The sequence below is a fragment of the Artibeus jamaicensis genome, unplaced genomic scaffold (assembly GCF_021234435.1).
Source record: "Artibeus jamaicensis isolate MK-2021 breed Jamaican fruit bat unplaced genomic scaffold, CSHL_Jam_final contig_452, whole genome shotgun sequence".
Lineage (NCBI taxonomy): Eukaryota > Metazoa > Chordata > Mammalia > Chiroptera > Phyllostomidae > Artibeus > Artibeus jamaicensis.
The window spans coordinates 5,771,928-5,795,698 of record NW_026521837.1 but is presented as its reverse complement, the minus strand read 5'-3'; the positions used below and the strand labels follow the sequence as shown (position 1 = coordinate 5,795,698).

Below are 23,771 nucleotides of genomic sequence, written 5' to 3'. Positions count from 1 at the left end.
AATCACAGGATGGAATTTCCATGCCAGAAGAGGTAAGCTGAAAACACTAAGGGCTGCCATCCAGCCTATTGCCTTATTTAGTAAGCAGGGTGTCACTCCTCACCTGGAGCAGTGGTACAGAGGTTTGCCCAGGGTCAGACCACAAGACAGAGAATTCCAAAGTTTCCCCCAAGTGAACTGGGTTTATTTGGAAGAAAGTATGGGAAAATTCAAGCCCAAGAGTGCTCTTAAAAACAATACAGATGGTGGTGATAAGCAGTCAAGGAGAGGCTGGTTGCTCCATGAGATCAACAAGTGAAACTATTTACCAGCTAGTTTCCCAGAGAGAACCAGAGAAGGAAACAGCAGCTAAAAAGACAGTTGAAGATTGACCTCAAAAACTATCCCACAATGGGGCCTAAAATTAATTGGATCAGACTGTAGAGCAATTTATATCCCAAGGCATTACTGAAATCAATAGACAAATTAGCCAACAATGAGTAAAGTAAAACCCAAGAGGTGGAACTGGTATCGACAGAGGCAGAGGCTCAACAGTGAGATGGAGAAGACAATGAGACTCTTGTCTTCCCAGGATACTGGTGTGCACGGTCGCGGCTGCGCTGGCTGAGAAGCAGCCTCAGAGGCTTCCCAATGCAGAGAAAATGGACTTCACTGAAAGACAAACGTGTTAACCACAGCAACAGCACGTCCTGGGGGAAGAGAAATTAGTATCTGGAATTGCTATAATGTTATTTAATATATTTAGTTTTTAATAAAAAATTATGAGATAGAAAAAACATGAAACTGTGACCATACACAGGGGAAAGAAGCAGGCAACAGAAACTGTCTTTGTGAGGGCTCAGATGGGTTTAACAGACAAAGAGTTCATAGTAGCTATTATATTTTAAAAGTCAAGAAAATCATTCTCAAAGAAATAAAGAACAGTACAATGTCACTGTCTTATCAAATAGAGAATATCAATAAAGAGAGGGAGATTATTACAAAGAACCAATAAAAATTCTGGAGTTGAAAAGTACAACCCCTGAAATGAAAAATAATTCACTAGAGGGTCTCAATAGTAGATCTGAGCTGGCAGAAGAAAGAATCTGTGAACTTGAACATAGATCAATAGAAACTCTGCAATATGAGGAACAGTGAGAAAAAATAATGAAGGAAAATAAACAGAACCTAAGAGAAATGTGGGATACCATTAAGCACCAAAAGATACACGTAAATTGGAGTCCCAGAAGAAAAGGGGAGTAAGAAAGGAGCAGCAAAATATCTGAAGACATAATGATTGAAAACTTACTAAATTTTATAAAAATATTACACATCCAAGAAGCTTAACAAACATCAGGTGGGACAGTTGCAAAGAGATCCACACTCAGACACATCATAGTAAAAATACTGAAAGATAAAGACAAAGACAAAACCCTGAAAGCAACAAAAGAAAAATAACTTGTCCTATACAAATGAACCTGAGTAACATTAACAGCTGCCTTCTCATCTGAAACAATAGAGATCAGAAAGAAATAAAGGTAAAATAAAAGTATTCTGAGATCAAAAAAAACAGAAAGAATTCATGCTTTATAAGTGATACTAAAGGAAGTTCTGTATCACTTATAAAAAGTGATCCCAGAGTATTGCAATTAAAATTCACATTAAAAAAAGAGCACTGGTAAAGGTAATTATGTAACTATAGAAGACACTATTAACATGTATTTCTCCTTTTTTCTTTTAACGGATTTAAAAAGCAATAGTATAAGACAAATACCATATGATCTCACCTATAAGTACAATCTAATCAACAAAACAAACAAGCAAGGAAAATATAACCAGAGACAATGAAATTGAGAACAAACTGACAGTGACCAGAGGGGAGGTAGGAGGGAATACTGGGGGGTGTGGGGGAGTGTTTGTCAAGGAACATGTACATAGGACACATGGACAAAGGGGGGTAGGATCAAGGGTGGCAGGTGGGGATGGCTGGGTTGTGGGGGAGTGGTGGGAGGAAAATGGAGACAACTGTATTTGAATAACAAAAAAATACATAAATAATTGAATGCAAAACAATACAATAATTAATAAGTAATTAAGAATAAACTGTTTCATGTATTCACAACTATAGACCTAAAAAAAGACAGTAAGTACATAATTGTATTGTTGGACCTATTACATATAGAAATGTCAAAAAGTACTGATAACAGGACAAAGGAGATAGGTATAAACTAAGTTGTATAGCAATTCCTTTATACTTACACTTGAAACTCTTCATAAGAAACCCCACTGGAGATGCTTCCCCTCCTTCTGGAGCTATGACCGCTGTCTTCATCATCATCCTCCTCAGAGTCATCCAGGCTTCGTGGGAAACTTCGGCTGCTCATGGGACGCGGTAAAGAGCTGTGATCCAAGTCCAGGTCCTCCTGAAGAAAATGGGACACTGAGCAGAGACACCCAGGCCCCACTGGAGCTCCACTGAGGACTTGGGCCAATGAGAAATGGGTGTGTGCCGTTCACCTCAGATTTCTTTGTGGTTAGCCTCAGACCGTGATTCCCACACTTTTTAATTTCATGAATTGGCAAATTTTCAAACCAGTTTTTAATTACCAGAAAGAAGTTACTAATGTATTATTTGGACAAGAAAGAACATTAAAAACCCAAGGCAAAGAAAAGGTAAAGAAAGAACTATACACCATTTCATACAAGCCAACATACTTAATAGCTACAAAGAAAGGGTGTAGTCTCAGAATAAGAATTTTGACTAAATACAGCCTTGTGAAAATCTTACTGTCTACTTGTTCACATTTCACTATGACTGGTGAAGTTTTTCACCTAATAGTATTGTTCTGTGGAGCAGCATTTAGAATCACTGTTCTATACTAGCTCCTCATAGGAAAATGACTTTTCTATATAACATGCATCTTTATTCACTGTACCTCAATTACCAAGTAATTTTTATTTGTTCAACTATTTAGTTTTAAAGTTAATATTAAAGTTCTTACCTATTATTTTCTGATGATAAAAGCCCATGTAAGTTTACTTTTAATAGTGTAATAAATATTCAAATGGAAGGTAGCTATTTTATGTTAAATGTTAATTTCAAGAGTAACTAATTTTATATCTCCTAAGAAATCTTTTTTTCCTCCACTCTCAAAGACATTGTAAAATATGTAACTATTCAGGTTTCTCTTTTCAAGTTCATTACTAGAAAGCTTTGGGCCAAATCTGTAGTCCAACCTTAATAGGCATATGGCTTTTATGCCCATTTTTACCTTCAGTTATAGTGTAGTTTTATATTTTACTGCTGTTTTGTTTTGCTTCATTCTTCATTTTGATTTATGCTACCTTATTGCATTTTTATATGCTATTGTGATACAGATCCTTGTTGGAATAAGCAGGGTACTCATACATAAACTGATGAGAGAGAGCAAGAGTGAGAAAGGAGGGAGGGAGAGAGGGGGTGAGAATGAGGATGAGGGACTCTCAACAACCCACTATTTAGTATGATGTCTGCAACATTGTGGGTGCCGAACTAAACCCACCCTCTCTTTTTCCAAGTCATCTCTCATCTGTTGATGTTCATGTTCAGTCAGTTCTTGGTCTCCATCTCTGTCATATTTTGTGAATATTGCCTCGATCTCTGCATCAGTATGGCCCTTCCTGAAATTATGGAGAGGTTACAGATGAGCTCGTTCACTAACATGGTCCAACCTGAACACAGAGACATCAAAACGCAGAAGGAAAGGAGAAATTGCTGAATTGGGGACAGTCCTCCTCTTACAGTATTGTTTCAGAAAGATACCCACAGCTGAAGAAAGGTATTTCTGTGAGTACTTGGGCCAGAAATACTCATGTCATCAAGAATTTATCTTTACATAAGGAATTTTCCATGACCTCAGAAAGTGCAATTCTCACCCTTTGAGATCTTGTCGAAGTTCATCAAAGTTTAACTTGCCTCCGCATTGTCGCAAACTCTCTGAAATGTCACCCACGGTATTTTTTTTTAGTTTTAGTTTGACTAAGGCTTTATGGTAGCCCTGTTGAGAAGAAAAGACTTGGTTTAGTGTTTTCTCCTACTGTGTTTGCTTTGCCTTCAATTTACAGTAGCAACTACTGTATTGACCTTGAACATGCTTACCTTCGCCATGCCTCAGTTATTACACCATCCCTAGAATGTGGATAACTGCAATCAATTCACATAGCTGTCATCAGAAATAAATGAAATAATATGTATGTATTTAGCATTGTATTGTGGGGGTTCAGAACAAGGCACCCCAAGATGTGCTTCTGTGGTATACAGATTGTTTTAAGCTAAAGGCAACTTTAGCTACAGGTGGAGGAGAAACCTCTGTCCCTCCCTTAAATACCTAGAAAAACTTGAATTAGGAGCCTTGTCCATAATATCAGAGTTAATAGCTTTTGACCTGTCTGTAGGGCAAGACAAACTTACCTGCTCTTCTTACCAGCCTGCAATGACCCTTTGAAGCCCCCAAGGCACTTTATCTCATCCATAGCTCAGAAATATCTTACATATCCATATTGCTTTTCTATCTCTATGCCTCTTACCCATGTGGGGTCTCTGACTCTCTCATGGATGTGGGGTTCCTATACATATGTATGTATTAAATTTGGTTATTTTGTCTTGCTAATCTATCTCGTGTGTGTTTATCAAGCCAGCCAGAAGAACTGAGGGTAGAGGAAGTGTGTTCCTCCCCCACAGTTGGTGCTGTGATCAGGATACACTCACTGGCTGAAACCCTGCATTTCCCCCACGAGGCTGCTGCAGATGAGGAGAGCCCAGGGTGTCTGACACAGCCCAGCAGACAGTACGGGTTCTTATCATGTCAGTAAACTCCCTGATCTCCTTCTACAGGACCTGGTGGAAGCAAAAGTGGTGAGAAACTCTTTCTTCTAAATTTAGACTGGCAGAAGAGAATATTTGTGAAACTAGTTTCTCGGAGAAGCAACTCTTGGTTACTTGGTGACTGCTCATGGTTTTGCTTTTCTCTGGTTTCTCTCATTTTGTTTTGTTATTTGTCCTGAGAACTTGGCCTTACGACCAGTCAGGGTATTTTCTCTCTGGCTCCTAACATCCAGGGGGTGCCCTTACCAAGGGGCACCTTGCTCTGGCCAAGACAAGCTCCCAAGTGCTTTTCTGTGCCTGTCCTGTTCCTTGCAGACATGATCTGTCATCTCTGCCAGGTGAATGATGCACATGCATCTGGTGAGCAGCCAGAGAGGCTATGGATACAAACGTAGGGAATCCTGACAACTGACTCTGTTGAAAGGGGGAAGGCACGTGATTCCCCGTGTTTGGGAACAAGTGTTTAAAGACAGTGCCTCTCCCCTCCCCAACACCCTTCATATTACTCAGGCTAACTTTGGGAATAAACTTTCTTGTGAGAGTTGCATCTTTTCCCACTGTCCTTTGGAAAAGCCTTTTAGGTCCACGGTATTGGTTTGAGTCGCTATAGACCCCACTGTCAAAGCCAGATGATGGATCCTTTTAATTGGAAAAATTTCTAAATTGAAAAGAAAGAAATAATGACCTTAGAGAGCTCTCATATTGCTATAGCTAACCATTATGATTCCCTTAATAAAGTGGAATTCTATTATGTGAAAAAGTAGAACAAATATTCAAGTCAACTCAGACTCCTTCCCATTGGCCTTCAGATATTTTCAGATAGTGTTTTTTTAAAAAATCAGAACATAGGAAATATAATTGTCCTGCATTTAAAAAGAAAAATGAAAGAAAAAAAGGGCAAAATTTTACTTCAAAACAACCAAAATTTTATGCCCTAAGAGCGAGGTTGGAAGCTGCAAAATATGGCCACAAAGAAATGTGGGCTGAACTGTGGCCAGGGTCCCACTACAGCACCGCCAGTCCTCAAGGATGTTATACTCCAAACTCACAATGGCTATCATGAGGACTGTACCAATTAGAAAGAAAAGAAACTGGAATAAAGCTGATATCACTGAGGTTAAAACAAAGGTTTTAGTACAGCACTACCAAAGGGTGAATGGACCAGAATGACCCCTTGTTGGTCCCCCAAATAAAGGACCCCAAACAAGACTGCTCTATTTACCTGGTGTGGAGAAATCTAAAAGCCTGTAAGGAAATGATTACAGTGAGAAATCTGACCAGCGATCCATTGCAACAGTGAGGCTGGTCAAATCAAGTTAAAGATTGGTAACAGGGCCAGCATCTCGTCTCATGGCTTGACCCCTTGCTGGGGACCCAAAGCCTTTTCACTCAAGAGTGCTCAGGAGATAGAACAGAGAAATTCCCAACACTTCTTAATATAGGAATTCATGAACTGTGGCACCAAAACTCATTGGTGAAGCCTTGACTTGGGCTACACTAAAAGAATACTTAAAAGAATAAGAAAATGTAAGAATTGATAAGATTATTAAAACTGGAATTTACAACAGCCTTTATGTTAAAAAAAGTTTTGTCAGCTTTCACTGATGGCACCTCTTTTACCTGACTGCCTAATGGAGGGAGATGCTGTGTCTCACCGGGGAGCAGGGGCATGAGGGCTGTCAGACAGACAGACAGACTCTAGAAGGTAAGTAGCCTGTGTCCTCTGGAGTCCATGGGCTGTTTAACACTGCCAGAAATATTTACTGTTTGCCCAGCTAAAGCCTGCTAAGAGATCTGAAAGGATTCAGTAACTTACTGATCAGTAATTTGGTCAAATGGGAAACTAATGTAAGAGCCTGATAATTAAAAAAAAAAATGTTGAGCCTTTTCCCTAAGGTAAAATAAAACTATATACCCAGAGGGAAAGAAGCAAATTAAGGATTATGTAACTAGGTAGATCAATTTATGATGTCACTTAAGTTACAGCCCAAATTTTGAGAGCAAATGTTCTTATCCTACAAATGTTTGTGAAAGCAGAAATGCAGCTTTTGGCAGGTGTTCAAAGCCCAGCTATCTTTATCAGCCACAATATCTAACCTGAAGAAAGAAAAAAAGAGACTAGGGTCTTTTCGAAAGCACAAACTGCTTCTGTGGCTGATAAAGATAGCTTTTCACAAGTTCTATGACTATTTTTGATTGAAATTACTAATATATTTTGATCTTTTGTTTTCCTAATAAAAGGAAACTTGTTTCTCTTAAGCTACTTATGACATAGCAATTTGGTAAACTGTACCTTGTAAGCAGGATTGAAACAACTTAGCTTTTCCTTTCTACCTGATCCCTCCAGAATTTGGAAACTCTTAAGTATTTTTATTTTCATGAAAATGTGGTTATTTGCATAAGTTCAATAAAAATATGTTCTCCTTATAACAGAATGCAACTGGAAACTGGCTTTATTAACAAGTCTTTGACTGGAATGTCATATTTGAGACATGAGTATGACAAGACAGCTTTAAAGAATTAAGATTGACTTATGGAAGCCAGTAAAAATACTTGGAAATATTGTCCTGGTGGCTTGCTTAACTCATTCCCAGGAGCCTTGCCATCTGAGTAAATGTCACTTCTCAGCAGGTGTAGAAATCTCAGGATACTTTGGAGACCTTGAGAAGAGAGACACTCAACCACACCTATAAGTATTACAGGCAATGTTTGATGGCCAAATCCTTGCCTTGGCTTTCTGCCTTAGAGCGGCCTTTTTAAGATCAACCTGAAGATTCCTCATGAAAAATTCCAGCAAAGCAGATTTAAGGGTGTATGAGTGTAATTTCTATACCCTCTTTTTCGTTTAGAGATTTTATTTCTTTTTAGAGAGAGGGGAAGAGAGAGAGAACAAGACGGAGAGAAACATTGATTAGTTTCTTTTCATATGTGCCTTCACTGATATGTGCATGGATCCTGCAACCCAAGCATGTGCCCTGACTGAAGATAGAACCTATGACCTTTTTTCGCTTTGCAGAACGATGACCAATCAACTAAGCCACACTGGTCAGGGCTAGCAACTGCTATTCTTAGTGGGCTAACACAAATAATCAGGTCAAGTTTAATGAAACTAATTTTGCAAATAAGTTAGTTTTAATTTGGCTATCTTTAGGAAAAATTGGGATAATTTTAGAGAGGAAAAATTACACTGCAGTAGAAACTATAATATACCTTTGAGGATATTAGCTTCTAGTGTTGTTCATTGACTTTTAAGTTTTAAAATTTTTCTACCTCTAGACTGGACTGCATGCTGAATTTTTCTAGTTTTCTTCTTTGGCTGAGTGGCTACAAAGACTTTGTTGGTATTCTTAAATATCTGGCTGCAATCCTCTGAACTGACATAATTTTCCCACCTTTTGACTTGGAATTATTAAAAATTGAAACTGCTGTTTTTCACCCTGGCCAGGAAGCTTAGTTGATTGGAGCACTGCTGCATACACTGAAAGACTTGCAGGTTCAATTACTGGTCAGGGCACATACCTAGAGTACGGGTTCAATCCCCAGCAGGGGCATGTATGAGAGGCAACCGATTGATGTTTCTCTCCCACCTCAATGTTTCTCTCCCCATTCCTCTCTCTCTCTGAAAGCAAGAAAAACATACTCTCAGGTGAGGATTTAAAAAACCTGCCCTTTTCCAAGGCCATGCAAGCTAAAGTGGGACAGACAACTTGATATGGACTTCAGAAAAATCACCACAACAACTCATCTGTGGACAATCTCTGTGCTTGTTCCAGAAAGATCACCAGAGATGTTCAAACTACAGACCAGAAGAATCTACAATATCGTCCCAGCCTGACTTTACTCCATCTGAAGATGACTGGAGACAGACATCTAGAAATCTTCTTGACTGCCTATCTTCAGAGCTCAGAAACTGTGATTATAGTCTTCTCCAATCATTAGCCTTTTTGTTTGTTTGTTTGTTTCTCATAGAGATAGATGCCTCATTAAATACCTGCTTGCTTGTAGCATAGACTTAACTTTGGGAACCCACCTGCATCACTGCCTTCCTGTTGGGAACTGCCCTGCCTGGTTTCAGGAGCTGTAACCCCCCATGGCTAAGGCTGAGTGAGAGACCTTTGGACCATAAGCCACTGAGGAGACAAAGCTTACCTCCCTGGCAGGGGTGCAGCTTCTGCTTCTTTTACTTCACCCTGCCTGGCCCCTAGTGCTTGATCAGTTAGCCAATGACAGGTAAGATTCCTCAAGAAAGGGATGCCTTAAGACAGGTACAATCATGGCAGGCCCCCAAGGAAGGACTTTGGAGGCTATAGAAAAAGATGGTGATGGACCCTTGCCCCTTGGCTTTGATGAAGCCTGAGTCCTCATTCTGTCTGCAAGAAGTCTCCTAATCTCTTGGCTGCCTTACTTCCTTTGCCTGACTTAATCCTGAAATAATGATGGAGGTGAGTGGGGCCCTGTGCTGGAAAGGGAGGGTTCCCTGGGGGATCAGGTCTAAGAAAGAATGCATAAAATCCTGTGAAACCCACTTTGCTAATACCTTCAATTTAAATGATAAGGGTCCAATCCTAAAATGAGTTTGTTTCCCCCAAATTTTGTGGCCATTTTTAGTTATTTGATCCTGACTCAGAATAGGGCCTCAAAGTTCCTTGAATGTTATCTATTTGTTATCTATGTATCGAGCCTGACAACGATTGATGGGCTTAATCTGAGAATCTGGGTCTTTGGAACCACTGGTTGCTTACTGATTATAATGCTCTGTGTACTTCGATACATTTGTGAATTATTTTCCCAGGGTCGTGTGAGAGACCAGCAAGTAGTAAGCTCTGTGGGATCTATAGTGGTCCTAACTAAAAACAAGGGGGGAATATAGGAGACTATTCTGTGTGGCGTGGGCCCAGCTCCTGCTGAGAGATGCACAGGACCCACGCCTATGGACAGGTTCTCCCGTGGAGAATCAGGCCTGCATTGTACCTAGGCTGCTTTGAGACTTCCTTTTGCTAAAACTCCCTCACCTTGAATTGAGGCAAAAATATTTACTGAATATCTTTAAAGTAACTTCCTAAAATCTATGCTAAACCTTCAGAGGACGAGTGTAACCAGTTCAACCACTTTTCCTTTTGCATTTGCAAATATCCTTCTTCTGTGATGTGATTACCCGCATCCTCTCCTTTGTTTTCTGTAAGAGGTAACCACCTAAAGTGAAACCTCTGCATAGTAAATGAGGACCATCATGGATGTGCCCAGAAAAGCAATAAAAGCTTGTCAAGGCAAGGGTTGGGACACTCTCCTCTTGAGAGGGTGTCTGAGGTGCTCTGAGGCTTTTTCTCCCCTTGAGAGAGAAGCTGCACCGTCCCTTTTCCTCCACAGGACTCGGCAAAGCATGTGAATTTGTCATGTCTCATCCGCAATGTGACGGACCCCATAAGCTGGGGTCTGCATCAAGACATGACTACTTAACTTTCCTTAAAACTGAGACAGGTTTAATGATATACAGAACAATCTACTTGCCCAACTTCTGGCATGTGAAACCTCCAGGGAAATTTCAGAGCAGAGAATTGTGGGGGTTCAGAATGAGTCACTCCAAGATGTGCCTCTGTGGTGTACAGATTGTTCTGAGCAAAGAAAACTTTAACCCCAGGTACAAGAGAAATCTCTGCCCCTCCCTTAACTATCTAGAAGAACTTAAATTAGGAGTGTTGCCCATAATAAGTAATTATTAACGATAATGGTTTTTGACCAATCTATAGGGCAAAGCAAACTTGTATTTACTAAGCATCTGTTCTCATCATCCTGAAGTGACCCTTTGAGATCTCTGAGGCACCTTACCTCATCCATAGCTCAAGATGTCTTTTATACCCATGTTCCCTTTCCATCTCCGCACCTCTCGTGCATGTGAGGTCTCTGACTCTCATGTATGTGGGGTTCCCATACACATATATGTATTAAATTTGGTTATTTTCTCTTGCCAATTTGTCTCGTGTCTATTTGATTATTAGACCAGCCAGGTTTAGTGTAAAACCTGAAATGTATGATCTTCTGTTCTGAACTCAAGAATGTGGTTAATGAGGCAAATTCAGAAATTACTGGATCCATTACTTCCTTGGGAGAATAAGTAGTGCAATTCTTTTTCCTTAGGGGGGAAGTTAAACTTATCTAGAGTATTTTGAACATTGTTTGCCTTCTTCTTGTAAAACTTACAATATAGAGCAAACATCTGAGCTTTTTTTCCCAGTTTTGGTGAGTTATCATAATTCTTTCTCAGTATGGGTCAATTCCCAACATTTTATCCTTTGCATTTTTCATGTTGCCAAGTATTGCCAAGAGTTCCTTTAATGTAAGTTTTTGTTTTGTTTTGTTTTGCTAATGTCAATTCCTCTGAAGCATCTTCATCCTTTCAGTCACAATCACTTCTCTCACTTATGTTGATAAATTTGCTATCACTAAGTTCTTCTGGCTGCATATCTAGATCTCCCAATGGTAGCAGTGATTTTCCCACAAACAGCCACTTATTCTCTTTATAAATCCAATACATTTATTTTGATTTCCACATATAGTGGTATCATTTTCCTTTCCCTGCTATACTTTCATCTTTGCTGGCCCATTCTCTCTTCCAGTAATTATTCTTTTCTTTCTTTTTTTCTTTTTTGTAAAATGTCACATGATTTATCACTGGGAGATAAGGAACCAACACCACTATGTGCTTCATGTGTGACGTGAACAGCAGGTCCTCAGTAACCAAGCTGAGAGTTTGCAAGAAGTGACATTATTGGTCACTGATTCTGATGCACATCTGTAATTTATGCATTGGTTTGTAGTGAGGTTTGCACTTTATGCTGTTATTCACAGTTAAAATACTGTGATAACTGAAAATGATGGGGGACTCAAGAGTTGAAAGACTTTAGTTTCAGGTAATAGCTAATACGCACAGCAAAAACCTTACTATTCAGAAACTGAAGGTATGACCCGCCCTGACTCCAGGACACCACAAGCAGTTCTACCTTTGTGCCCCAGGAGGACTGTGAGCAATGAAGATGGTATCTGAGCCACTGTGTTCCAGGGAGAGAAAGAGAATTGCAGAGGAAAGAATGCTGCAGCCTTTTATCTGATCTAATTTTTCCCTGAATTCCAAACCCCTTACCTACACTTTTTTTCTCTTTATAAAAGGGGTCAGTTTAAAATGGAATGTAAGATGGTTTCTTAAGGTAATCTGCAGTCTTCTCAGATTGCTGGCCATCTGAATAAAGCGCCCACAGATATTCAATCCCTGTCTCTGCTTATTGGTTCTGGTAGTGAAAGGCAGCACCAATGCCTCCTTTTCCAGTTTTGAAAATGAGGTTGTACTTTATGCTATTAGTCAGTATACTGTGATAACTGAAATTTTAACTCTGTTGAGAAGCTGATGTTATTTAACTGAAATAATGGATATTTATGCATATAAGGACTAAACTGCAAAATGAGGACTGCTTGTATACACCCTGGAGATTTGCTAGAATACAATAAACTGTTATGCAAAAATCAGGATAATGCAAATTAGGTCCCATCCAATAGATTCTGTTTTAAAAGGGAAAGTTCTCTGTTACAACATGATTCACAGACAACATAGTCCCACAGCTTGAATCAACAGAAAAAGAGCCACTGTTTCTTAGAAATCAGTGAAGTTAGGTAACAAGCTATAAACTTTAGATGTAGTTGTTTGTCGTTGCTTTAAACCAAACAAAGTCATATTGAGAAGAACAAAGCTGCCTAACTTTCCAGTCTTGCTCTTCTATTTAACAAGTAAGCACTTCCCGAGAAGGTGGGTAGTGAAAGTTCTCATGCCCACAGGCTGTGGCCTTTCCCCCGAAGACCTTTTCCTTTGACCATGTTATAGCTTCCCCGGAAGGTCAAGGATAAAGGGTGAACCACAAAGTATTTTATTCTGAAAGTTTTTTAAAAACCATAACTGAGGTAGATAAAGTGGAAATGTCTTCTTCCAGTTTATTCTAACCTCTGAGTCTGGAAGTGAGAGCCAACTAGAGGAGGTACCAAAACAAAGGGGGCGGGACCAGCAGTCCCGCTCTTCTAAGAGTCTCAGGAGTTCACTGAGGATTTAATTCCAGGGCATTAAAGGGTTCCCAGAATTTAAATCCAAGCTAGCAGTGGATCCATCTCTAGCTCCAAGAACATTTAAATTATTCCTATAACACAACAATCTGTTTATTTTAAACAATGACAATTGATAATTGCTGATTTGAAAATCTGACTGAAACATGCTTATTTCATGTAGAAAATAAAATAATTCAGAGAATTAGAGTGTGTCATACCTTTCTGATAAGATCTGACAGTTCCATTTCAGCTTTCTGCTGAGCCAAATCAGATTTCACTTCAGAGTAAGTATCATTGATGATGGCCAAAAACATATTCTGTGTGTAAATCAAAGGAAAGTTGAGGTTAAAGTAGCAACCTAAATACATTTGTAAGCATAAATCTAATCTTTGACACATGCCTTTTTGTTCGCCATTAAAAAAAACAATTTGGTATCTTAAAAAGACATGAATTAACTTTGCCACCGTATGGTTTGGGAAATTAATTTTTTTCTATTAAGTCCTGCCAAAAGAAAATGTGAGATATTTTCTTATTTACAAAACCATATGTTAATATATTTTGTAAAAAGAAACAAGAATAAAATACAACAAAACATTAATGAATTTACCTATGAATGGAGGATTATTTTTGCTTATATATGTTGTCTATATTTTTTATTTGACATAAATTACTTGGAGTTCTAAATAGCTTTTCAAGTTTCAACAGTCAACACAGACAAATGAAATTCTATGCTTATTCCAAATATTGTTCTATAATATTGTTTGCGATTTATAGAAGAATTAAAAAGGCCTCTGCAAAGAGGAATGTGGTAGACATAGTAAGAGGGTAGTCAGGAAAAACTGGGTTTCAGTCTACTGCCAAGACTATATTGTTTAAATTTCAAATCTTCATTTAAAAATATATTTATTTGTCTTTGTATTTATAATATGGGAGAAATAACAATACCTTCGCTACATATTTGTGGTAAGAATTGGTGAGATAATCTATGAAAAGTGCTTAAAGACAGGGCCTACATAATTTATCGTTATTATTCAGTAACAGTCCATTTTCCTCACTTTTCCCTTCCCTAGTAGAATGGTTTATATTTTCAACACTTGCTTGCAACACATTTTCTGGAAGCACTGTACCCAACTTCTTTAACATGCTCTTCCTTTGTTTTTCCTTTTTAGCACTTAACTATGATCGTAACTACAGAACTGTGTATCTGATTGCGCCTATTTCCCCTACAAGTTTATGGAAACTTCATGAGGGTGGGGTGGGGCTCTACTGTCCTTACCCGTGCATCACCAGTATCTAGCACATTGACTGCAATACAGCGGCTCAGTAAATACTTATCGAATGATTGATGAATTAACAAATGAGAGCTATATTATTCTAATGAATTTTAATGGGCTACCAAATTGCCATGAACTAAGGAGGAATACTGTTTAATATTCTGCAGCAGAAATGAGAATAGAACACAGAATACACAGAAGTTTCTGGCTTAATGCTCGATTCCAAGGGCAGGCAGTTGTAGTCACGGTAACACCTCCCATGTCTCCTTTACAATCCAGGCATCTAATGTTTTATTTTTGTTTCCAAATGCCTGCAAATGTATTTGTTGAAATGGATTACAGTGTGTCCTCTGAAGAGATTTAAAGAATTGGAAAGTGGGTGAGAAAGGCTCTTGAAGGTGAAGGGAGAGGAAGTCCACCCTCCTTCTTTCCATCCTGGCTCATCAGGTTCACTCAGTCGTCACATGGACCTGTGCAATCAGAGGTCTTTCTTCATGATGATGGGCTTTTGCTTCCTGCCTCAGCTCAGCCACCTCACAACAATGCAGCTTCTTGTTAAGTAGGGGCAATAAATTAACACCTGGCAGTCATCTCAGAAATGTGGCCAACACTGTGCTTGGCTAGTCATTTCCTTAAAAAAAAAGTTTGTATTGACAGTAGCCTCCCTTCTCTCTCTGGGGACCTGTAGGGAGAGCAATTCCTTCTTGTGCAGTAGCACAAAAAGTTATTTTAGTATAAAGACAAAAACTAAGAGCTTCTTTTCATGTTCAAGTGACTTATCTGATAACATGACCAAATAATTTAGACGGTCCTATCTACTGGAGGACAGCATTCGACCAGTCCATGCACGAGCACTGACAATTGCCAGTTACGTCCCTTCCTTGGCTGACTGACATACAGAGAAAACAAAGGTGGCCTCAAGTCTCTTCTGGGTCACTGCAGAACGCTCAATTCCTGGTTTTTGTTCTCTTAGTAGAGATTGAGGGATCCACATGCTCCAGAATTCAAAGTACTACCAACATTAGACCGTAACAAGGGCTTACTTTTCCTCTATTTTTTTCTCTAATATATACGAGAAGAAGAAACTTAGGAGGCTCCAGTTTAAAAGTAATCACGATACATGTGTATGGCAAGATACAAATGAAGTAGCATGACATTCCTGACTCTTCAGTTGTATCCAAACACTTAATTCTCACTCAGTGAAGGCCATATACTTAACCACTAAATACCTGGACCATGCTGGAGATATTACACTGAAATACTGAATCTTACACAAGAATCTTTACAAATGCATTAAAAAGGAAGCTTCATTGTTAATCTTAAGGTTATGGTTGATGTGGGAATTCTTAAGTGTTTGTGTTTAGATGAAAAAATAACCACTGCTTAGGTTAAACTAACTTAATTTAACACTTTCTTAGTGGACAAATAAATGCATGCATGTTAAGATGAACAACAAAACACCTTTAACATTTTTGATTAACTTAAGGCCAAATATTAAAAATGTTAATTTGTACCAAATAAAAAGAATAAAAATACTTCTGAAAATAATTTTTAAAGCAATATCCATACATTGTTCAGATTGAGTTTTAAATTTAAAATACAAATATTCTTTGTAGACAGTCTGTAGATACACTAAATATGAGTAGGCGAAATAAAATATCTTAATCTTGACAAGCAATAATTCACTCAAATACTGCTCTTGCCATCCTGAATCTAGCTTGCTCTGTCAGTTCCTCCTTTTCAAACAGAAAAGAGAAAGAGAAAAATGCAAAGTCATGTTAGCAAGTAACTGTGAAAGTGCTGATGATTGTGCTTACAGAGCGTGTGAGTATGCTCTACTTGTTAGGCAAAGCACTACTTTAGGTAACTTTATAAATCTGCGCATGATCTATTTTTTTGTACTGAATAGACATTATCTATCTATCAATCGATCAATGGATAATGAAAGATGAAGACTTAAAACTAAATCAAAGAGAAAAAATAAAATGATTTCTAATATCTACATTTTTCTATTTCCTAGATCTTTTAAAAAACTGGTGTGAATAGTGTAGAGAAAAGAAAAGATGGTGATTTACGAAATGTAAATCCCCTCACTCTAAATAAAAGTGTACATACCAAAAGAATGAAGAACATAAAGAACACAAACGTAGTGAAATAAATTGGTCCCAAAATTCGATTAGCTTCCTCAATCTCTGCGAAGTTGATATCACCCAAAATGATACGGAATTGAGTGAAGCTATAAAAACAAAACAAAACACAACACAGCACCACAACACAGAAACAGAGAATGTCCAGCATGGATGAAATGCTTCAAAAACGATTTCACATTTTCACATGTTGTTTTCAGTGCAGACAGCTGGTAAATAATAGAAAATTTCAATCCTTGGGAAAACTCTTGCTATTTATGGGAGTATGGAAGCCTTCTGGAATAAAAACAATGTTCTTTCATGCTAAATATATTATTTCCACTTGGCTAAAAAGGAATACAATAATTACCACTGGAAAATTTATAAAGCAATAGGCTATAATCTAGGTCAAACATAGTAGCACTAAACCTTCACAATGATAACCCTGGGTCTGAATTTAAAATCTTTTTTAAAATAAAGATTAAAAAATAAAAATAAAAAGGTTTTTGAGGGAGAGCCAGAATTGTAGATCTCAAAGATCCAGAATTCGGACATGCACTCAAAGTGGGGTCTAAAGTTGCCGTGTGTTACCAATGCTGGGTCTTGATTAGTAAAATCATTTTCGTTTCGGACTTTTATCAAACAGCAACATTAATTAGGGATCCCCATGTACAAAGCCCTATTAACTTCCCTTATCAAAATCATCTCCTTTCCTAACTAACTTTTTTCTAAACGGAATGGAAATCTGATACTGGTTACTTTTCCATTTTTTATTACATATGAGAACTTTGGAGAGACTGAAAATTCCTATACTGCTTTGAGTTTCTCTTAGAATACTAAAAGTACTATTTTTTTCTTAGAAAAAATAGCTTGAAGTTTAAAACATATGGCAACAATATTGAAGAGGAATAAAAATATAGGCAAAGGGTCTCGTAAAAGCTACCATTTGCGTCTGGTGCCAAGAAGACCTGGCTCTCTGGAACAGTTGCTTTGCTGTGGCTGGTCTTCTAGGCCTGATTGCTTTACGACTGCTATTTTAAGCATCACCATATTAGGATGTATGGTCATCTATGCATTGGTGGTTCAATGTTTCTGGGAAAAAGACGAACTCTTATTTTAAACAACTACTTTTAGGGCAAATGGAGAATAAATGGTGATGGAAGGAGATTTGACTTGGGGTGGTGAACACATGATATATGGATGCTGTGTTATAGAATTGTGCCACTGAAATCTATGTGATTTTATTAACGATGTCATCCCAATAAATGCAATAAAAATACAAAAAAATAAATAAAAATATAAATAAATTGGGATTTTGCTTGGTTATTTCTGAGATCAGTGCTTTGATAATGTGTATCATTCAATTTTATTTTTTACAGTGCAACATTAAAATAAAAATATGAAGTAAAAATAAATAAACAACTACTTTTAAACATGTGGTGGTCAAATAGCAACTGTGAAGATTTATCCTTTATCCTTAAGAAGGCAGTGACATCTCTGATTAAATTTTTCTTTTTTTTTTTTTTAAGATTTTATTTATTTATCTTTAGAGGGGAAGGGAAGGAGAGAGGGAGAGAAATATCAATGTATGGTTGCCTTTCATGCGTCCCCTGCTGGGAACTGGCCTGCAGGGAACCGGTCTGCAACCCCAGTATGTGCCCTGACTGGGAATCGAACTGCGATTGTCTGGTTCGCAGGCCCTAAATTTTTCTTCTTAATTTTATATATACTTACATACACTCTTGGAAAGTACTGAAGTCATCAACCTGCGTGCCAAAGACAAGGTACGCCAACTGAGCATATGCTAAGAAAATAATGAAAAACATAATTGCGAAGCCAAAGAGGTCTTTGGCGCAACGAGACATGGTTGTGGAGAGCTGACTCATGGTCCTGTTGAAGTTAATGAATTTGAAGAGCTGTAAAGAGAGAGAAGATATCAACAGATGAATGGCGTAAACAAATTCTGGGGTATACCAAACAGGGGAACATTACTCAGCCTTGCAAAGGAATGAAATTTTCATACATGCTACAACATGGATAAACCTTGCAAATGCTACGCTAAAAGAAAAATGACTTGCTTTTTTTCAAATCTAACAATTTCTACTATCTTATTCTAAAAGTATTTATTGAGTGCCTTCCCTGCGCCAGGTGCAATTCTTGGAGCTGGGAATACAGCAGTGAACTGAACAAAGCTCAGTCATTTACTGTGTATCTACTGTGTACCAGTTATGGAGGAGGAGGGCTTAAGTAGACTGTGTCAAATCTTTACAGTGACCAAAACACCGGTATTCTCTCAGGAGTCACATGGGGCTTGGAGTCAGGGTTTGAACCCAGCTGTGTCTGACTGCAAAGCCACACTGAGCATCTCTGTAAGTCAGGCCCTGAGGACAGCTGCCGAGGCTGAGCAGCTCACAGCCTGGAGGGCATGACAGCTGGCCCACACCTGCAGCCAGAGCCTTGAGAGAAGTACACCGGGGAGATACCAAGGAGGTGAGTTACGACCCTGCCTTCAAGAATGTAATGGTTCTTCAAGTTTGGTGGGCAAGATATTTACATATAAAGCACCTAATAATGCAGCTTGAGGCACACATTGAAAGGAAACCTGTAGAAATTTTATTGAAGATCTCTTAAAAACTGTTTCTGGCCACACCAAAACTTTTTTAGAGTGTTGTAATCATGGTATTTAATACTGTCCCTACTAGTATTTCTAAGAGATACTGATTGTTATTACTAGCTTACAATGAAGGCGTGGTACGTTAGTGATGGTTTCTCCTGAACAAGCTCCTGACTGAATACAGAGACGCAGGATGAGGTCAGGTGCTGAGAAATCTCAGGCATTCCAGGCACGAATTCCAGTTCAGGAAAATGAGCACCTGTTGTTAAGTGCCATTTAAAACAGTGCTGCTCAACAGAACTTTCTGTGATGATGGAAATGTTCTATGCTTCCACTGATACAACACTACTAGCCACACATAGACATTGTGCACTTGAAATGCAGCTACAGTGACTGAGAACTGAATGTGTAACTGCATGTAATGTTAACTAATTTGATATTAAATTTAGGAAGACACTTGTGGCTAGTGGCTGCCTGGGTGGCACAGTCATAGAACCTGACTGGTAACAGGCTGGCAGCTGCCTTGGAATTACTGAAATTTCCTGCACCTCCAGAATGAAGGCTTATTGTATATGGTGAAATGCCCAAACCTTTGACATACATGGAAATGACATTATGTTTTGAGAAAAGAAGAAAATGAGTGATTAAGGAACGACCTGGAAGAGGTGCCTGTCCCGACCTGTCCTCAATTCTAGGTGAAACTTCCCCCTGGCCTCTACCTGGAGAAGAGGCAATCTTTCTGGAAAGCATTTCCGAACAGTTTCCCCTCTCCCGCCATTTCTCTTAGTTTCTTTTACTTTACCTGGTCACCCCATATCTGGGTGACTCGTCCCTGTGAGTAGCCTGGGACTCCAAGTCCAGCTGACATACTGAACAGGCCTCTTACTGCATCTGTTAAACAAAACCTAGTCCAGGTCTTGGAGTCCAGGACATGAAATTTATTAATTACCTTAATCCAGACAAAAAACACTACGACAGCAGCTATATTGTTAAACTGTATTTGCCAGTATGCCAGATGCTCGAAGTTGGGGAAAGTGTTTTGATCTTCCAGAAACCGTAACAGCACGTCCACGTTTGATGTTCTGTGTATGTTAATTCCTATAGCTACCACAGATAGCTGGAAAACAAAAGATTAATGTATTATAACAGTGCTTTAGAAATACATAACTTACCCTAAAATGCTAAAATGAGTAGTTTATTTATCTTCACCATTGTATTAATTCTGGGGCCCAATGTTCTGCTCACTCAATGGCATTCTAGAAGTCACTAACACAAATGGAAAGTGTTGATTACTGCCATAAGACAAGTAAAACAATATGCTACTTGCACTTCCTTAGTTAAAAATAGAGATCCAATGAGTGTATGTACATATACACATCTGAGAGAAAGAGACAGAGGTCGCCATGCCCCAAACAAACTCAGATATGACTGACTTCTGTTTTTTTCTGCCACCCTCATTTAAATCACTTTCTACCCTTCTCCTTTCTCTGCCTCATGGTGCTTTCTGCTTTTATGTTCTTTTTTTCGATTTCCAACCACTCATTCTTTCCTCTATTCAACAAATACATAGTGGATGTTCATGTACACAGCACTGTGCTAGGGGCCAAGAGGAACAAACCAAAGTAAAATGCACAAACTCTGTCCTCAAGAAACATATACTCTGGTTCAAGACCAAATAAACACACAGTTATAAATAATATAGGAACTGGCATCACACAACACAAGATGAAGGGTGCAACAAGAGATAGGAAAAGGAGTGCTCGTACCAGGAATGAATGAGCTTGGTCTTAAGAGGACAGAGGGAATGATGCAGAGGGCTCATGAAGCTTGCAGTGTGAACACGCGGGTCAAGGGTTTTCCTTGTGCTTGTTTTTGTTCCTTAATTCATGACCAGACGACTTTTCACATCTGGGCTACAAAGCCATATTTGAGGGACACTGGGCCCTGTACTTGCATCATAACCAGTGGATTAGCACCAATCGGTGGAATAGGGGTAACCACAACCCCCTTGTCCTCTCAGGGGGTCTAAATCCATGGCATGTGGGCTGTGACAGGTGCTGTAACCTTCACTGCCCATTCTCCCTCTCTTCTTATGGATGAGGGTCCACAGCCACCTCACTGGCCTTTCTTGAGAGGCCATTTGCTCATGGTCCCAGGGGACTATCATATCAAAGATCTCACTGGCTGCCAAGAACAACTGGAAAAGGCAACCTCAGCACCTTCCTTTTCTTCTCTAAGGTTTCCAGAGCCAATCTTGTGTTTCTGTGTTGCATGAATATATTCTTTGAGCTCTCTGGAATACACTAAAAATGTCTGCTCCATAGACTTAGCTAAGAAGGAAGAAGAAGCAGCTGAAGAGAAGGACTGACTCACTGAATTCAACAATAACCCTGTACCCAGCACTCACTAAGTACATTGTACTCTGTTCCAGTTGTTTTCACTCTGTACAGAAAAATACAAAAATATAGAATATACGGTCGTTTATACAATACTGGTATCATGTCAATACACTAAGTTTCCTTGAGACTTTTCCTTCCAAACAGGGAGTGAGAGAATAGATTTTGTGAACATTTGGGTTGGTATGTCTCTCCAGAGTTTTTTGAGGATTCTCATCCTTTATAAAATATAAGTGACATCCTTGTTTATCTGGTTTTGTTTATTTCTATATTCTCAATGCCTAGAACAGTGCCAGGTGTACAGTAGGTGATCAGAAAATACTTCGTGAATAAATCATTTTCACCACATGTAACCTACCACTCAGCAAAATGATTTGAATTTAGGCTTCTTAATAGTCTTTCTTTTTTTTTCAGTAATTCTGCTAGTGTTGAAAGATATTGCTTAGGACAAATGATTAATTGAAGTAAGCCTGCAGACCTCAGAGTGTTAGAGAAAAACAGAAACTAGAGGAAACAATTTCAAAGTGATTCTAAGATATTATATTTAGAATATAATTTCAAGTTTCAGCTGGACCCTTTCAAGTCAGGTGGACAAGCAAACTTGGGCCAGATAAAACAAAACCGCCTTGGCCTCTTTCATGGGGTTGGAGGTCTGATGGAACAGGGGCCATGTTCTGGGGACAAGCGGAAAGCTTGCCCTCAAGTCCACTGGGTCAGGAAAGGTTTTGAAGAAGTGAGACTTCAATAGCAGCCCTTCCTTGTTCTTTTTAAAAGCACACTGTTTGAACTGCGGTCTTGGCAGTGCTAAGAATTAAGAAATAGGAACAGCAGCACAGTGAAGCCAGTTTTCAAAGGGATATTTGCAAAATGTTGTGGCTGCTGAGTCAAAGAAACTATCCTCAGTTTGCAAGATATCATACGCTGTTTTTCCCAGTGGTCTCCAAAGTGCAGATGGAGCAATTCACTGGAGTGTGGGAAGAAAATATTAAAACTTCCAAGCAGGTGAAAAGGAAGTGTTAGAATTCTATTTCCATTTATTTTTATCCCAATCTTTCGATTCTGTATTGTTGTTGTTTTTTTACTAATATACCTGTTATACCAGTACACATCCTCACACAAACACACTTTACAAACAAACACAATACATTAGGGTGTGTCATCAAAGTTTCCAAGGACAGGTGTATAATCAAAAAAGCTGAATGCCACTGACTAGACTTTTGCTGATATTGAAGTAATTTAGTTAAAAAGAAGACTGTTATTAATTAGCATAAAATTACATGTACCCTTTTATCATTATCCTTGATGATCTAAATATAAATATATTCATATAAACTCAATGAGTAGATTTTGCATCTTTAAAGTTCCAAAAGGTAATTATTATCTAGAATAAATTTTAATGTATATGGACTGCAGTCAGCCATCACACAGTACAGAAATATTTTGAAAAATTATTTCTATTATCATCATCTTTCTGGCCTGCTTGAATACTGCAATTTTTGAAAACTCTACTCATTATTTATTAATCCATTGAGAATTTGGGGATCGAGAGTTTACCTACAGGAACTGTGTGATGTTGTAAGACCATCACGAAAGAAGGAACGCACTTCTATGCACATCAGGGTTCGATCAGTTCTGTACCATCTTCCACAGGACTTTTATTTTAAGTGAAAGCTCTTTCTGACTTCTGAGGTAGAGGCACAGTGGTTGAGACGGTACTGTGAGGACTAAATGAATTTGTGTACAGAAAAAGCAGTACAAGCGGAGCTTAGCACAGCTTCCACTGCAGACAGCTTCCACAGCGTCAGCAGTCACTCTTATCCTCATTCCTGTCAGTGTCGTTAGTATTGCTGTGCACTGTGTCTACACACTTCTTCTAATGTCTTACCTTTTATTCACACAGACAAGTTATCTGCATTTAGTAGCACAATATGTTAGTATATCTGTGACATTCAATAACACATTTTCTATATTTCACCAACTAATTCTACTGATGTTTTGATAATGACTTGATGCAAATGCTTCACAAACAAATTTCTGGTTGCGGGGGCAGAATAATGACTGGGAAGCAGAATAATGACTGGGAAGCAGAATAGGAGAAGAGAGAACGAGAAGAGGGTAATGTGTCACTTACTGAGACTCCAGAGGGGCATCTCTGCTATTCGACTTTTAAGCACATGACAATTAAGCATGCCAGTTTGTGCGTAACTGTGTAACAGGGCTCAGCAATAGATTAAGCGTTATTAGTGAAGGGAGCAGAGCTTGCAAAAATACATTTCTGCCCTGTGGCTTCTGGAAGGAAGTGGTTAAGATGATGTTGAAGGGAAAGCCTTCTGAACAAAGTATTAGGGGAGGTCAAGGGCAGGGCGGGGACCTATGAGTATCATAGTCTTGACGCTGTCCTAACTCTGTCTTATGATTTCTTTCGCTTCATAT

At 38.7% G+C, this 23,771-nt stretch overlaps 1 protein-coding gene across 3 annotated transcripts in view; it reads right to left on the bottom strand.

The window, feature by feature from the left end:
• PKD2 (polycystin 2, transient receptor potential cation channel) overlaps nt 1-23,771 on the bottom strand; it is a 61,862-nt gene that overhangs the window by 3,912 nt on the left and 34,179 nt on the right. Inside the window, exons 7-13 of one of the 3 annotated variants that reach the window (XM_037132972.2) lie at nt 19,892-20,059; nt 18,063-18,244; nt 16,318-16,438; nt 13,147-13,245; nt 3,895-4,016; nt 3,522-3,639; nt 2,239-2,402 (exon numbers count right to left, since the gene is read on the bottom strand). In XM_037132972.2, the coding sequence (XP_036988867.2) occupies nt 2,239-2,402; nt 3,522-3,639; nt 3,895-4,016; nt 13,147-13,245; nt 16,318-16,438; nt 18,063-18,244; nt 19,892-20,059 (974 nt within the window). The remainder of the gene's footprint in view (nt 1-2,238; nt 2,403-3,521; nt 3,640-3,894; nt 4,017-13,146; nt 13,246-16,317; nt 16,439-18,062; nt 18,245-19,891; nt 20,060-23,771) is intronic. The other 2 variants (XM_037132973.2, XM_037132974.2) reach the window with 2 other exon arrangements.